Consider the following 15,932-nt stretch of genomic DNA (forward strand, 5'->3'; position numbering starts at 1 on the left):
TTTTATTTTACAAATTGTTATTATTAAATGCTACAGAGTGTCATCACCTGAAAATGGACCATTGTATGCCTACAATTCACATCTGTAATCATAAATGAGTTTTCATGATTTATGTAAATCCGTGAGATTTAATGAGAAACAAACAGCCATAATAACTGATGTTTCAGATTGCAATGATGATGTTTTTAATCATCTTTCATAAGCAATCTTATGTAAGTAATAAATCAATCAATTAAAAGTTCCAAGTCTCCAAAGGTGTTTTTAAATATACATAAACACATGGTTACAGATAAGGGAAAATTTTAAGAAGTATCTTCCATATCCACATCCTCTTGCAATTTCTGTACCATTTTTTCTTCCAGCTGCTTTCCTTTGCCTTTTAAAAGAAAAACAAAAAAGACTATCAATTCATTGTTACTTTGCAGAAGTCATACTACTATTATATAAAGGATATTAAACACTTCAGAATAATGAGTTAGTATTAGTTAATAGCAACTAACTAATTAGACTAAGGTCCCTGCTCTGAATATTCTACTACCTACCTTTGAAAAGGTCACCTAAAAAGCTAGATAACCATTCATATTACTTTCTATGAGTTAGTTCATATCATCTACATATGAAGCTCAGTATGTATATTCTCTAGGTATTTACCCGTTTAAATAGATGTTGGTGCAAAAAACAGCCTAGGTTTTACATAAATTGACTCAATGGGTAAAGAGTTTGCCTTTTACTAAGAGGCAGACATGTAATTATGCTGGAATCAATTTTTAACTAAATCTTACCAAAATTTCTTTCCTTTTATTCAATCTGCCTAATTAATAAATTACTTAGCAAACTATACCTGACACCATTCAAGAAGAATGGGTGTCTAATACCTCACAGAAGAAGTCATACACAAGAAAGGTAGAAATTATTGAGTAACAGTAAATTAAGCAAAAACAAAGGATTAACTATACAATTGTTTTCACGCTTTAGTGTGCATCAGAATCACCTGGGAGTCTTGGGAACCACACAGAGGTCCTTATGCAGAGGGAACAGGACTCTGTTTTCTCCAAGCCCCTCAAATAATTCTGTTACCAAAGTTTTAAGTCCATTAATATAAAATACACTCCTTTAGTTAAGGAAATCGCCTAAAAAATATTACTCAAATTATTTTGCTTAACTTGGAGAGCTTACATGTACATAAAATTCTATGAGGAAAAAGAGACAAAAAACAGTAAATATACTGATTGGGAAATATACTGAATAAATTGCATTCTTATACATCAAGTCACATCCTAGAAAAAGATTTACTTAAGAAAGGTAGGTAATACCCAATTACATGGATCACAAACACTTAGATGTTCTTCCCCCTGCAAGAGTCAAGAATCCTGTGCTACACAATTCTTACCTGCAACAGGTGCCCGGATAAGATGAATGTTTTGCTTGACTTCTTTGATATCCTGAGCTTTCTGTAATTCTTTATTTTTCTTTAACCTAGAATAGGACACATCAAGCCAAAACTTTAGCCACTCAAAATTCCTTGTTTTTGCAGGTTTTCAGAGGCTGTAACCCGCACAGAAGAGAGCCCTTCTTTCTCCCAGGGAAAAGCTGGCAGATTTGAACCACTTGTCTTTGGATTGGCAGTGTAGTTCTCTACGCACTAGTCCACCTGTGCTCCCTAAAACTTTCTGTCGCGCTGTGTATTGTCAAGTCTGAATGGACTTAGAGCTCACCTCCAGCAGGTTTTCAGAGGCAGGAAATCACAGGGGAGGAGACTGCCCTCAGAACAGCTCGTGGATTAGATCCATATGTCTTTGGGACTGGCAGCATCACTAAGCACAAAACTCCCTTGAAACTTCTTTGAGACACCAGTTAACAATACACTCTTTAAGCGACAGGATAATATCCATACGCATACAAGGAAGTCCAGTGAATACCAACCACTATCATTCAAATATATGCACCAACAACTAGAGCCAAAGAAGAGGAAACAGAAGACTTCTACCAACTTCTGCAGTCAGAAGTTGAAGTTAAGCCAGGAGATTGTCATTCCGTTTCCTCCTCTTTCACACATTCCATCCAAAGCAGGAGCATCACCAAGTCTCTCAGTTCTCTCAAAATATTCCCGAAAGGACAATATCTTTCTTATATTTATTTCCAAATTTAAGGTAAAGCTGTCTGTTGAGCCTTTTAAAGGCACATTTTCTTCCTTAACAACTCAAATTCACAATGTTTTTCTAGTTTCTAATTAAACAGAATTTCCACTCAAACAAAATTCCCACTGTCAACTTGTTCATTGTATCCCTAGTGCCCAGTTCAGCATCTGGGACAAAATGAGAGCTACCTATCTACCAACTGAGTGAATTAAGAAAAGAATGAACAAACTTCAGAAAAAAATGTCCGTAATACACTGTAGGGCTCTATCTCATAAAACTATTCAAGCGCTTTGGCGTTAAAGGTTTCTAGTTCAAAATGGCTTCTCTACCCTTTGACTATGCCATGTGGATGGACAGGAATAAGGTTTGTTAGCCTATTCACAAGAGAAATGACTAGTCTCATCACTAAATTGAGCAGATTTAGCAGGAGATTTTGGGACTCTTGTTACCAGCAAAAAAGCAGCAGATCATGCTGAGTGTGAGTCCTTGGAGGCCAAAGATTCCTGAGCACCTCAGGAGCTACAGCACCTACAGGAGCAACAGCAGCCAAAGCAGAGAACCAGAGACCCCACAAGAGGTAGGGCTGACCTTGGGCCAACTACCTCACGGAACCAGAGGTAAGAGCCTTTGCACTAGTTTATTGGACGACTAAGGGGGGAGAGCCACAACAGGCAGGTGGAGAAGCTTTACAGGCACTGGCTTAAAGCCATGGTGAAGCTGAGGACTGAGATGCGTAAAAGCACATTTCAACAACTGCCTTTGAATTGAGTGTATTCTGCTACTCAACTGAATTACAGCCTTTTGATATCCCTCAATGTGGTTTTGTGTGGTCTGTGAGCAATCATAATGGATTTCGGACCCCAGCAGAGCAGCAAGACTGGTACTGGGATAAGTAGCAAGAGGTGTGGGAGCATGGGGACAGGTCTGACCTCACAGGAATTGGTTTTATCGTGTAGATGTTGTTGGCAGGGATAGTAGGTATAGTCCCCCCTTGTGGAGGTCAGATATGGCCATCTTCACACAGTCCTTGCTCTTTTCACAAATGCCCACATCTTTTGTCCTCAAATAGAGACTATAGTCTGTATGTTACCTAATAAACTACCACAACAAAAATGCCAACAGACTGCTGTCAAACATTTGAGCCTCTTCTCTGTAATGTTTTATTTTTTAAACTCAGAATGCTGCAAACAACTGCTTTTTGTCTATGATAGATTTCCACAGTAAGATTTTAAAACTAATGTCCTAATTGTGAAGAAATAGCCAACTCTAGGTGAGAGGAAGAGAAGTACAAATTATCCTTAAATATTTCATTACTCATAAAGCAAGAAAGTATTCAAAGAACCATAAGGACTCATCAAAAGGTCATAGGAATATCTTGATCTGTAACACTGGCTAAACCTAGACCAGAGTATTAAAATAAACAGTGAAAATAAAAACCATAACTCACTGAATGCTGTAAAAACCTTATTGAATACACACAGATATAGTATGAAAGAATAAATGAAGGCAGAAAAGAACATTCTTTTTTACATGAGAATCCCAAGTATCAAAGGTAGAAGAAATGCTACAGTTAGAAAAAAATATGATTTGGCAACAATCACACCAGTAACTGACTCAGGAAAGACTCTCCAATGGATGCTAAAAACAGTAGGTACAAGTTTGAAGAGTAACAGGCTCTTTGCAGATTCTCAAAATATTTCTTTCAAATATGTGTTAGTTAAAAAGGAAAAAAATCAGTAACTTTCCAGTGAAGAAACATGGCAGATACAACTTTAACCATAACCAGTAAGGGGATAACATGAGCTTTCTGAGATGATGAGAAAGTTACATTATAGATTCTAAGACATTCTTGACAAAGGTACCCAATCTAAATCTACTTAAGAGGAAAACATCAAATAAACTTAAATGTATATTAAAAGGAACATGATATACAAATAACTGCTTTATATACTTTGAAAATGTCAGTGTTATATAAGATAAAGATGACAATGTTTACTGGATTAAAGTAAATTCAATGCATAAACCAGAATTTTCTTTGGCTATGAAATACATTACTAAAACTGACAAAATCTAAATAAAGCTTGATGGTTTTGCAATACAGCTGTGTCAATGTAATTTCTTGATTACTCATGTGAGTTCTTATTTCTAGGACATACACACTGAAGTCTATTTTAGGAGGAAAAGGGCATAATGCCTTTAACATACTATATACATAAAGACAAAAAAAATTGTAAAATAATAACTGAATAAAAAACAATACACTGTATCAGACTTTTTTTTTTGGTACAAGTTTTTAAAACTGAAACTATGTTCTGGGTGTCTAAGATTTATCATTCAGATGTCTTCTCTAAGCCAGTGATTAACATGTATTTTGTGCTGAAGTCATTACTGTATTAAGGACAGTGGCAGATATAAACTCATGGGACCACAGTGCTAGGCACTTTTTTCCTTTTGAAAAGCTTGCAGCTTGCCTGGGACAGCTGCTCACCAGTCTCCACACCATCAGCCTACATCACTCACAGTCACCACAAGTGACAGTCTACAGGATGCTGGTCCATCACTATCGTGAGTCATTCCCTTGATAAGTGCGGGTCTGGAGACCATCTAGTGAATATGAACCAAGGGCCATAGAGGAATTGCGGAACTGAGCTATAGACGGAGCTGTTTGTGTTACCGATGCATACAGCTGGTTAAAAATTTGGGACTACGCTGACCTGAGACTGCTCATAAATAGTCTGCTATTAATCTTAGCAGGATAAATTATGAAAATATGTCAAAATAAAAATTGGAAAACAGAACTAATACCTCTAGATTTATACCAAGCCCACAGTCATGAAACAGATTCAAACTCACAGGGACCCTGCATTGGGTTTTCGAGGCTATTAATCTTAATAGGACACTGCTTCATTCTTTCTCTCAGAGTGACTGGTACGTTCGAGTCAGTAACCTTTCCGTTAGTAGTACAACATGCAGTAGATTTACTTTATAAAGGATTCATACCTGTTCATTATATATGTAGCTTGGCGTTTTTGTTTAATCTCTTCCACTCTCTTCATTGCATCAACTATATTAAAAAAAAAATTGTGAGAATTAGCAACACATTTGTCTAAAGCAGTATGATCCTAATCACAAGCATTTTAACAAATTATTTCTTAATTCTGAGTGATTTAGAAATGAATTAAAATTTAAAAAAAAATTCCAAAGACATTCCCTATTAAAATGGTTGAAGAAATTTATGTACAACTTTAAACCAGGTCAATGCATTTCAAATTTTATTCAACAGAGAATGTGGATTAAATGCAACTAAAATAATTCTTAGCATATAGTCTCCATAAAGACAGTGCTTTTTTCTGCCAAGAACACAAGTTTCAATGTACTTAAATAAATATTAATATAATGAACCAGCTTCCAGATAATTTTTTTACAATCGTAACCACTAAAATAAAACTATTCAGAAAATTATGGATAGGAGCTTCTATTAACTCAAAGAGAGTTAAGTCCAACTATGCTCTAAAATTCCAATAAGCAATATCCACTATAAAACCATGCATCTAATTATAAGCTTTCTAATATCTACATTAAAAAAGGAACAGATGCAATAAATTTAATGATATAACTGATTAATCCAATATATTCAGAAAATGTCATTTTAACAAGTAATCTATATAAAAGAACAATTAACGCAGTATCTGCATTCTAGTTTTATCAATCTTCAAAATCTGGCAGGTATTTCACGTTTACTGTAGATTTAAATTCAGACATACTTCATGCATGCAGTAGCCCACACTGTTGTAGCTACTCTCTTTGTTCACTACAACTCCCAACTATGCTCCTTAAAGTCAGTTTGTCAATTTTTTCCCTCTGAGGGAAGCCCGAACACAAACTACTGCAAATTGTCCAGTCTGGTTTCCTACATTTGGGGAAATTACAAGGGGTCAGCACATCCAGAGTGCAATGGATAAGCCTTGCCCTGGGAAAACCACCTTTGTGATCACATTATCTCCCCTGCCAGGTAAGTATCCAGTCTGTCAATTTTTAAAGATGTTATGGTGTTAGACTGGTGCAGCCTTTTTTCAGCCATTACCCCTAGTCTCCAGCTACCTTAATGATTGAGGAAACCAAAGACTTCTTGAATTTGTATTGCTGAACTCAAACTGGAGCCTGGAATAATTGAGCAATTGTGCCTTGGGACTTCTGGGCTAAAATCTGGATTTGCAATAGGCGATATTCTTTGTCTCTCCCACTCTCCAACTTATTTCTCTAATAAACCCCATTTTCAGTACCACAAACGTAAGCAAAGTCTGTGAGTCAACAACAAATAAATGAACCACCCGACACTGGTGTGGCTCTGGAGGCACCAGAGGACTGGATCTTGAGGTCTTTATCCGCTTTCTGCTCTGGGGCTGCACTATTCTCACTCCCTCTGGCCTTTTCAGAGAGATTCTCATGGTCCTGAGCCAAGTTCCATTTTCTGCTCTCGAGGCAGAGGTCTTAGGAGCAGATTTAATGAATGCATTAAAAATTTGACTTTTTTTTTACTAATGCTTCTCTGAGTGCTGCAAAATTAAACTGACAACTTCAATCTTTTGTTGGTTTATCATAACTTTGTAAATTGGTCCAGTTTTAAGGGGTTTTCTTTCTTTAGGTTGAGTTATAATCTATACTGAAGGCTTTGCTCTTCATCAGTAAGTGCTTCAAGTCCTCTTTTCTTTATGCAGAAAAGGTTAGGTTTTGTGACCTGCAAGGCTGATGAGTCTTTTTCCAATTCTGGTACCATATTCTTCTTCATACAGTCCAGATTCTCAGATTATTTGCCTCACATACAGACTGAAAATAATGCCATTGTGACATACAATTTTCTTGGTTTCAGATCACGCCATATCCCCTTGTTCTGCTTGAATCACTGTTTCTTAGTCTATGTACAGGTTCAGCATGAGCACAATTAAATCTCCTGGTATTCTTACTATTCTCAAGGTTATCCATAATTTAGTATGATCCACATGGTGCAATGCCTTTGTACAGTGACAATTAAACACCTTTTTGGTAGTTTTTCCATCGATATTCTTTTTGACAATGATTATGACATTATTTCACTTCAACCTGTGAATGTTAACAACGTACAGCACATGACTGCTGGATTAAATATGGCTCCTATCAGTCCATCTCAGCTCACTAATGACTAGAATATGGATCTTCAAGCATTCCTTTCCCCCCCCCAACTTCCAATTATCTTTGATTCATAGTTTGTATAGTCCATGTTCCAATTACTAATAGATGCTGTTGCCACATAAACAAATGAAAATGAAGTCTTTCACCAAATTAAAGCTTTATCTCTATTCAAGTCACTAAAGCAGACTCTATTTTGAGGAAGCGGCTTCCCTAGTCACAGCGTGAGTACCTCCCAATCGGAGGGCCTCATCTTTCAGAACTATATCAGACAATGTTCCAGTGTTAGTCACATGCTTTTAATGGACCATTATTTCCTAAGTGGATGCCCAGTCATGTTTCCCATCCAGTCTCTCTTCCTCTAGCAGTTCTGCTGAAACCTGTCTACCACAGGTGACCCTTCTGGTACTTAAAATACCAGCAGCATAGCTTCCAACATCACAGCAGCATGCAAGCCATGACAGTACAACAATCACATGGTGGGAGAATCTTCCAGACAAAATACTGGGTATATCTGGGAGCCATGGAATCAACAAATCTCTCTGGAAAAGGATATATTATTTCTGGAAATAATAAATAAGGTTTTTAATTAACTGCATACTCAACAGGAAACCTCTTTATGTTTCAGAAGACTTTCAACTGTCTACTTAGCAAGTTTCTTTGAAAAGTCTATTTTTTTTCGTATTCCAATGTAAAATAAGGGAACACTGGTGGCCTAGTGGCAAGAAGCTGCACTGCAATCCCAAAAGCACACAGTAGGAATTCACCAACTGCACCGTGGGAGAAGGATGGTCAATCTCCTCCCGTGCAATTAACTGCCTCTGAAAACCCAGCAGAGGGTCAGCTATGGGTCGGTTCTGACTCAATGGTACACAACAATATAAAATATAAAAAGGTAACAAAAAATTGTTGAGGGCCAGGGGACAATATATAAGTAAGTGTGGAAAGGGAATCAGATACCGTGATAATACCTGAACTAATTTACCAAGAGAAACAGTCAAGAGGAGAACTCAGTAAAATATACCTAGAGGGCATGGCCTATATATGCCTTGTTCATATCTGTATTCAGTACTTCAGTATTGAAGTACTGCCAGAACTGATGCCTATTAAATGTGTGCTGCACCGAAATAAAAGAACTGCAAAGCACATTATCATTAAAATAATAATGAAGTCTAAGCAGTATAACTTGTACCAGCAAAGAGGATCATAATAACTGAATATGTAAATATGACTAAAATAGAGAATGCCATTCAGATTCACTATCAAGCTATTAACCAAATAAATGTAGTAATAAAACATGTAAAAATGATCTGGCTGCTCTCTTCAAGCAGTTATAAAAAAGAAACACAAATGTCAAAATGAAATAAAACTGAATGGGATCAAGAAATTATTTAGAACTTTGTGAAAATATCCAGAAATATAAGAAACAATGGCTCTAAATAAGGGTGTCATTTTTATTCAATTAGAATATTCTATAAAGCTTTTTCATCTGTTTAGAAAGCTTTGATTTTTTAATTAGCATTATTGCTTTGCCAAAGAAACTCAATAAAATCAACTGCTTTTCAGAAATTGTCCTTCTAATTACAAAACAGGAAGTAAAAGACCTTAAAAAAAATTATCTGGACAAACTATTCACACAGCTGCAAATTCCTTAGGTCTAAGGCTTAATGCCAAGAAGCATCACTGCCACATTTAAGTAATTAGAAAAGAAAAATGGGGCAGAATATTTAGGGTTACAAAGAAAAGGCAATGATTTCTCTACACTGCTCAAAATAATAAACCAAGTTCTGTAAAGTCAATTTTGACTCTATGGGACATGGTTGAATTGTCCCATAAAGTTTTCTAATCTCTCTTCTTGATGGAAGCACACTGACGCTTCCTTCTCCCACACAGACCTGTTGAGTTGAAACTAACTCATAACTGACTCTCCACCAGATTTTCAGTCTGTAAATCTCACCAGCGGAAAATGCTAATTCTCTCTCAAACAGAGCTGCTGGTAGATTTGAAACAACTTCGCTTGGGCTAGCAGCATAACTTCTTAGACAGCAGGACACCAGAGCTCCCTGTTGCTAGGTGCCATCAAGTCGACTATGACTTATAGTAACACTATGGACAGCAGGCCTAAGCCCTGCCCTCTCCTGCACCATCCCTGATATACTCGAGCCCACTGCTCCAGCCACTATGCCAATCTACCTAGTTGAAAGTCTTCCTCTTTTACTGACCCTCTACCCTTCAGAGCATGATATCCTTTTTCAAGGACTGACCCTCTTAACATGCACAAAGTATATGAGACTGAGTTTCATCATCCTTCCCTCCAAGGAGCACTTCAGTTGTATCTTCTCCAAGGCATATTTTTTCTTCTTTTGGCAGTCCCTGGGGTATTCAGTACTCTTCTCCAACAACACAGCTGAAAGGCATGGACTCTTTTACCGTGATCTTAATTGTCCAAATGAAAGTTGCATAGGAAAAAACGGAAAAGATCATCTTCAAACTAACATCCCTGCTCCTTGGTACCTTGGAGAACTCCCTGACAACTGACTTCCCCAACACAAATCTTGTGATTTCTTAACTCCTGTTACCAAGGGTGTTGACTGTGGATTCAAGCAAGATGAAATTATTAACAACTTCAATCTTCTCTGCAACTATCTGGTGAGATTTTTGTTGCTGTTTTCTTGATGTTGAGATATAATACATACTGAAGGCTGTAGTCTTTGACCTTCATTCAATAAGCGCTTTGGGTCTTCCTTGCTTTTGCCAAAGTTGTGTCATCCACACAATGCAGGTTGTTAATGAACTTTCCTTAGATTCTGATGCCACACTCTTCTTCATAAAATCCAGTCTCTCAAATTATTTGCTCCGTATACAGATTGAATGCTATGGCGACAGCTCCTTTTCTTCTTGTTGTGATGTGCTACCAAGTCAGAACTGGCACATACGTGCAGTGAGTTTCTAGAGGCAGTTAACTGCATAAGAAGAGAATGCCCATCTTTCTCTCCCAAAGCAGCTGGTGGATTTGAACCATGTGCCTTTGGGTTGGCAGCCAAACTCCTTACCACTAAGACACTAGAGCTCCCTTAGGTGGGTTCAAATTACTAACTTCATGGTTAGCATCCCAACACTTAACCATTAGGCTATCAGGTTTCTAAAAACAAATTTGAGAGGGTGTCAAATATGACTATAAAGGTCTACGACTTTTCTATTCCTTCCCAGAGGTCTTGCAACTGGCTGAGGAACAGATGTTCAAACAGATGTTCTGTCTATGAGCCATTAGGAGAGCAATAAAAGGGTCAAAGTATTCTAAACATCAGGAATTTCTACTTAACAAAGCATTATCACCCAACAGCCAATACCAGAAATATCTTAAGAAAGCCATGGGAGAAAGAAAAAATTAAAAGGCCTCAAAGACACAAACATAGAAGAATCTACAAGCTATCTTAAGGGATCTAAGTTTTACTTTACATCTCAGCTCACTTTGGGCAGGAGAGAGAACTAAAACTAAGTATTAGTGTGTTACATGCTGGAATGCTAAATTAAAGATCACCAGTACGAGTTCACCAGCCATTCTACAGGAAAAACATCTGCAGGCTAAGATTAGGATTTAGAGCTGCAGAAATCCAACAAGAGCTGACCCTCCGGGGGGTTTTCAGAGGCATCGGAGGAGACCGCCCATTTTCACCCTAGGAGCACATGGTGGATTCAAACTGCCTTTAAGCTGGCAGCACAACTTTTTACTATTAAGCAACCAGAGCTCCCTCTCAGGTCTAGGGGTCAGATTCAAATCAACAGTAATAAGAGCAGCTTCATTAAGTCAAGTACATAGAAGAAATTCTGTTAGAAAAATTATTACCTAAATAGCTCTATTTTAAAATTTTAGAGATTAGCGACATTTCTTAATTTTACATGAGCATTTTATAAACACTGTTAATATCTCTAATGTGATATAAGCTTGTAAAATGGTGGGGTTTGTGTACATTTTATACATACTCAAGTATATTCATACCACACCATCCCCAAAATTATTCTTTTTTTCTTCAGGTTTTTGGATCCTTACATGTAAATATTTATGGAGCTCTGCTGGCCTAGTGGTAAGAAGCTGCACTGCAATCCCAAAGGCTTGCAGTTTGAATCTACCAGCTGCTCCACAGGAGAAGGATGCACAATCTTTTCCACAATCTCTTTACTGCCTCTGAAAACTCACTGGAGAGTCAACTATGGGTCGGTTCCATCTCAAATGTACACAACACCACCAATACATCTATATGGATACATCAAATAATTCTGAGGATTAGCAATAGCTTATATTAGACATAAACATTACAGACCCATTAAAATAATAAAAGTAGTAATAAAGAAAAAAAGTATTTCAATAACAACTGACATTAAAGCTAATGTAATATACCAAACTAGTCTCTCTTAAATATTTCTAGTATTCTCTTGTGACTTACTAGTTTTATTCCACAGTTCCCGCTGGTATTTGACAGGTTCATTTCTACGCTTTTCAAATTCAAATGAATTATCCTGTAGAAAGGGAAAAAAAATTAGATGGTTTTAAGAGAAGCAGAATGGAACTATTTCTTAAAATCTACTCCTCTTTCACAAGAGTTCCATGTGTCAAACCACACACACATACTAAGACTTCATTAAATAGTGATCTCATGGGGGAGCTCTGGTGGCCTAGTGGCAAGAAGCTGCACTGCAATCCCAGAGATTTGTGGTTCAAATCCACCAGATGCCCTGCCAGAGAAGGAGGAACCATCTCCTCCTGTACCAGTCAGATCCAATTTGATGGTACACGCACAGAGAAAATAATTAAATTAAAAAAAAAAAAACAAAATAGTGATCTCATAGGATAAAAAACTTCCCCCCTTTATATAACTCTCTGTAAAAGATATCCCTATGGAAAGCTATCCATATGTGAGTGATTCTCAAAGAGAGGGAAGAGAGAGCATAACCCTCATTCCTAGAAAGGCATGTAATAATCATGGGGATTACAAATAAATTTTAAAAATCTCTTTCTTAATGTCCCATCCTGAGAGGAGACTCAGACTATTTTGTAGTAGGCTGGACAATAAGAAACTGTCGTTCATTTCATGATTAAAAGGTATAAAAATATCCCATGATTCAACCTAAATGCTTGGTACAGCACCAATATGTGAAATTATACATCTTCAAATAAACATGGTGCCACCTGAGAGTCTTTAGATCTCCTCCAAATGTGGACACCAGTGTAGCCACATTTCTCAGAACATGCAAAGCAATTCTGAATAAACGACAAGTTTACTGGTAAAACAACTTATAGTTTTCTTATCTATATGACACTGGCTTATGGAAGAGTGCTAACTCTGCATTTAGCTATGTCATCTGTATACACTTGCTTCTATTCAGATGGCAATAACCGTAGTACTAACAAGACAAACGGTCACCAGTGAATGGCTCTGATCATCCTTTCTTCATTTATGTAGCTGCCACTTGCATTTGAGGTGCTGGACAACTTCTCATGCAGATATAAAATTATTTGTTACAAATAATTACGATTTGGCCTTGCAGTTTGTCTGACGTTCACTGAAAACCTCTTAAGAAAGCCAGGAAAGGGGCTTCATGGTGAATGCTTGTCAATCCTAGCCTTACGCAGTAAAGGGATAGGGAAGAGGTTTCGGTGGAGGATGAGGTCAGGGAAGCAGAGTTCAGTTTAAAGATCCTTCTCCCACACATAGGGTCGCTAATGAGTCGCAAGCAACTCAACAGCACATAACAACAACAACAACAACTCCCACACAGCCTGTCCAACAGCCTTTTCTCCCTTAATGGAGGTAGATCTTTATGTGTGTTCTACACAGAAATACACAGGCCTGATAAGAATTCTACAGAATCATAGCTTTCAGGATCACACAAGAATGCAATTATTTCCACAACCTAATGTGAAAAAATCATTCATCAATCATATTATAGGATGCTCTGTTACAGTTTGTTAAATTCCATATTCATAAAAATCCCATATTCCCAAAGTTAAAATTTGAAAAATGTAAACACGATGTTAACAGTTCTCTCTACTCACCACTGTAAGTTCTTTACCCGCTGCTTTCCGAAATGCTTTAGTCCACCTGACCTTGCGAGGATTGCGCTTCTTTTTAAAGTTTTTATGACATTTGGATTTACAAAATCGGAACACCTACAAGAGAAGTAAATTAGAACACCACAGGTCACTATTAAAAGGTTTTGTTTTACAAGATGCTTCCCTCCCTTAGACAAAAAGTACTGTAAAGTCACTTATAGTCTCAGAAGTGACAATAATTCTCACGCATAATTCTTCTCACCTTCTCACAACCACAGTTAGGAACATGTCAGATGTATCAAATGAAATGGAAATCAAACTCTTTTGGCTATCAGCAACCATTCCTGACAAAGGCCCTATGACTAAATACTACTAGCTGGTTTTTTACAATTAAAATAAAAACTCTAAACTTACACAATTACAATAAAACTTCTTCTAGATCTCAGATAAAAGGGAGTAATTTTAATGAAAGTCATGTAGGTACCTACAATTAAAGGTAATCTATACCTTAATGGAAATAAACATTTCAAAAGGCCATTAAGAATTTCCTTTATTTCCATATTTCTTGATAAAAGCAAAAATAATTTCAAAAGCAAATGAAGTTGACAATAAATCTGTTTTCTAAACTATGCATGTAAAAATCTGCTGTTAAGATTCATTATTGCTCTAACTCTCCACCCTCATTTCAAAAGATCTGTCCCTTTAATAGTGATCCTTCAGTGTGTTCCTGAAATGTCTTAATAGGACTCATTATGAAGCAAAAACTATATCTTATAATGTATTATCTGAGGGGGTCCTTGTAATGCAATGGTCAAGCACTCTCTGCTCACCCAAAGGTCGGCAGTTTGAAATCATCCAGTAAAGATTTCCCTCTCAGAAAGACTTGGATCTTAGAAAGCTCTAGAAGTAGTTCCACTCTGTCATATGGGGTTGTTACAAGTCAGAATCAACAATGGCATATCATAATGGGAGTGTGTGTGTTACTGCAGAAGAAAAATTATTGGGAATTTATGGATCTTGAAAAAGAAATTTTAGTTGAATTTTCCTGGCTTGATTCCACAACAAAACAGGCTAAAGTGAACAATTTCACGAGTCAAACAAAGCATGAGGATGGAAAGGAGCCGTGGTAGTGCAACAGCTAAACACTCAGCTGATAACCAAAAGGCTGGTGGTTTTCAATTCATTAAGCATTTCCAGCGAGAAAGTGACGATTACGGTAAAAAATACAGCCAGAATAGACTCACTGGCACCCAGCAACATATGTGTGCATGTAACACATTATAATACATGTCACTTTTATACACTTTGTTCTATGGGGAATGTGTAGGTTAGGATACAACAAAGCTCTCTTAGAAACAATACTAGTTTAATCCGGTGGTGGTGGTTGTGTCCAGTCGGAACCAACCCATTTGAACCCCGTACCTTTGGGCTGCCAGCCCCACATCTTACCACTAGACAACCTGAGCTTCCATAACCTTAAAGGAAGTTCTGGTGCCTTGGTGGTTAATAGCCGTGCTGCCAACCCAAATGCGCCCAGAGGTGAATTCGCCAGCTGCGCCGCAGGAGACAGGACACTTTCCCTCCTAAGCAATTTACAGCCTCTTTAAAAACCAGCTGGAATGTCAGCTGTCAGCCAGTTCCGACTCCAGAGCCCAGAGCAACAGAGAAGCTTCAACAAGCAGCTTCCATCATCATCTACAATCACAACTTCCTAAGCAAAAAGAAGTAATTACTCCTTTTTGTGCCTTTTCCAAACTGCTGACTTTCCTTACCCCTAGTCTAACCTTAACTCCTTTTCTTACTCTAATTTTAAGAGCCAGGATAAATGACACTTCCCGTTTTTGAGTTTTTCCCCCTCAACTCACATCTAAGAACTAAATACCTACTCATCTTTGATTCCTTAATGCTTCACACACGACTCTACCTTTACTACTTACTATGGTATTAGTTCTTTAAAACCCCACAGTACTGGGGAGAGAGAATGAACTCAACAGAGTTTCCCAGATTAAAGACTGTGGTCGGGTACAGTGTGGCCGAGAAGTCCTAACAGAACCCCAGGTCCTCCATCAAGTCCCATTGGACTCTCTTTTGCTCCTCACTGAGGTGGCCTGACATGGCCTTTCAAGGCAGCCACAGGCGGAGTACCCACCACGCTGGAGTTTTGGGCATCCCTGAGACCCCAGGACGAAAATTCCGCGCGGAGAACCAGGCGGCGGGCGGGATTCGGGGCCCGCGGCGCGCAGGCGGGAGCGCGCTGCTCTTAGACAACCCACCTTGCAATCGTTGCGGACGAACATCATGCCGTGGCCGGGGTAGACGGGCCCCGAACAGAAGTAACACTTCTCTATACGCATGTTGACCCCTCGTGAGTACCCACCAGCCGAAAGCCAAGCGTGGGAGGAAGTGATGTAGCCTGATCACAGGAAGTGGTTCTTTCCGCAGTCTCGCCCTCGGCAAAGGCGAGAGTCCTTAGTACTAGGCTGTCTGGCGAGTGCGCCCCCGCGTGGCCATTTGGGAGATTAAAAACTGCCTTTGAGATTGTACACAGCTTTAGTTAGCTTGGCTCCATAGTCAAC

The 15,932-nt window shown here is 38.2% G+C and overlaps 1 protein-coding gene across 1 annotated transcript; it reads right to left on the reverse strand.

Annotated features, from left to right (window-relative positions):
• Nucleotides 1–302: 302 nt before the first annotated feature.
• LOC102857901 (probable ribosome biogenesis protein RLP24-like) lies at nt 303–15,830 on the reverse strand. Its single transcript, XM_006898244.1, has 6 exons — nt 15,630–15,830; nt 13,360–13,473; nt 11,750–11,822; nt 5,139–5,202; nt 1,391–1,476; nt 303–376 (listed from the first exon to the last, which is right to left on the reverse strand). The coding sequence occupies exons 1-6, from the start codon at nt 15,708–15,710 to the stop codon at nt 303–305; spliced, it is 492 nt and encodes a 163-aa protein (XP_006898306.1). The 5' UTR covers nt 15,711–15,830.
• Nucleotides 15,831–15,932: the final 102 nt, after the last annotated feature.

This window comes from Elephantulus edwardii, unplaced genomic scaffold, assembly GCF_000299155.1.
Source record: "Elephantulus edwardii isolate Elephantulus edwardi_28Jun2011 unplaced genomic scaffold, EleEdw1.0 scaffold00225, whole genome shotgun sequence".
NCBI lineage: Eukaryota > Metazoa > Chordata > Mammalia > Macroscelidea > Macroscelididae > Elephantulus > Elephantulus edwardii.

Excerpts from the sequence above, each read along its gene's own strand:
- LOC102857901 (XM_006898244.1), bottom strand. The coding sequence starts at position 15,710 with ATGCGTATAGAGAAGTGTTACTTCTGTTCGGGGCCCGTCTACCCCGGC. Across the intron at positions 13,474-15,629 it reads TCGTCCGCAACGATTGCAAG|GTGTTCCGATTTTGTAAATC; the intron begins GTGGGTTGTCTA and ends CTTCTCTTGTAG. Across the intron at positions 5,203-11,749 it reads GGAACTGTGGAATAAAACTA|TTGATGCAATGAAGAGAGTG; the intron begins GTAAGTCACAAG and ends TTTTTAATATAG.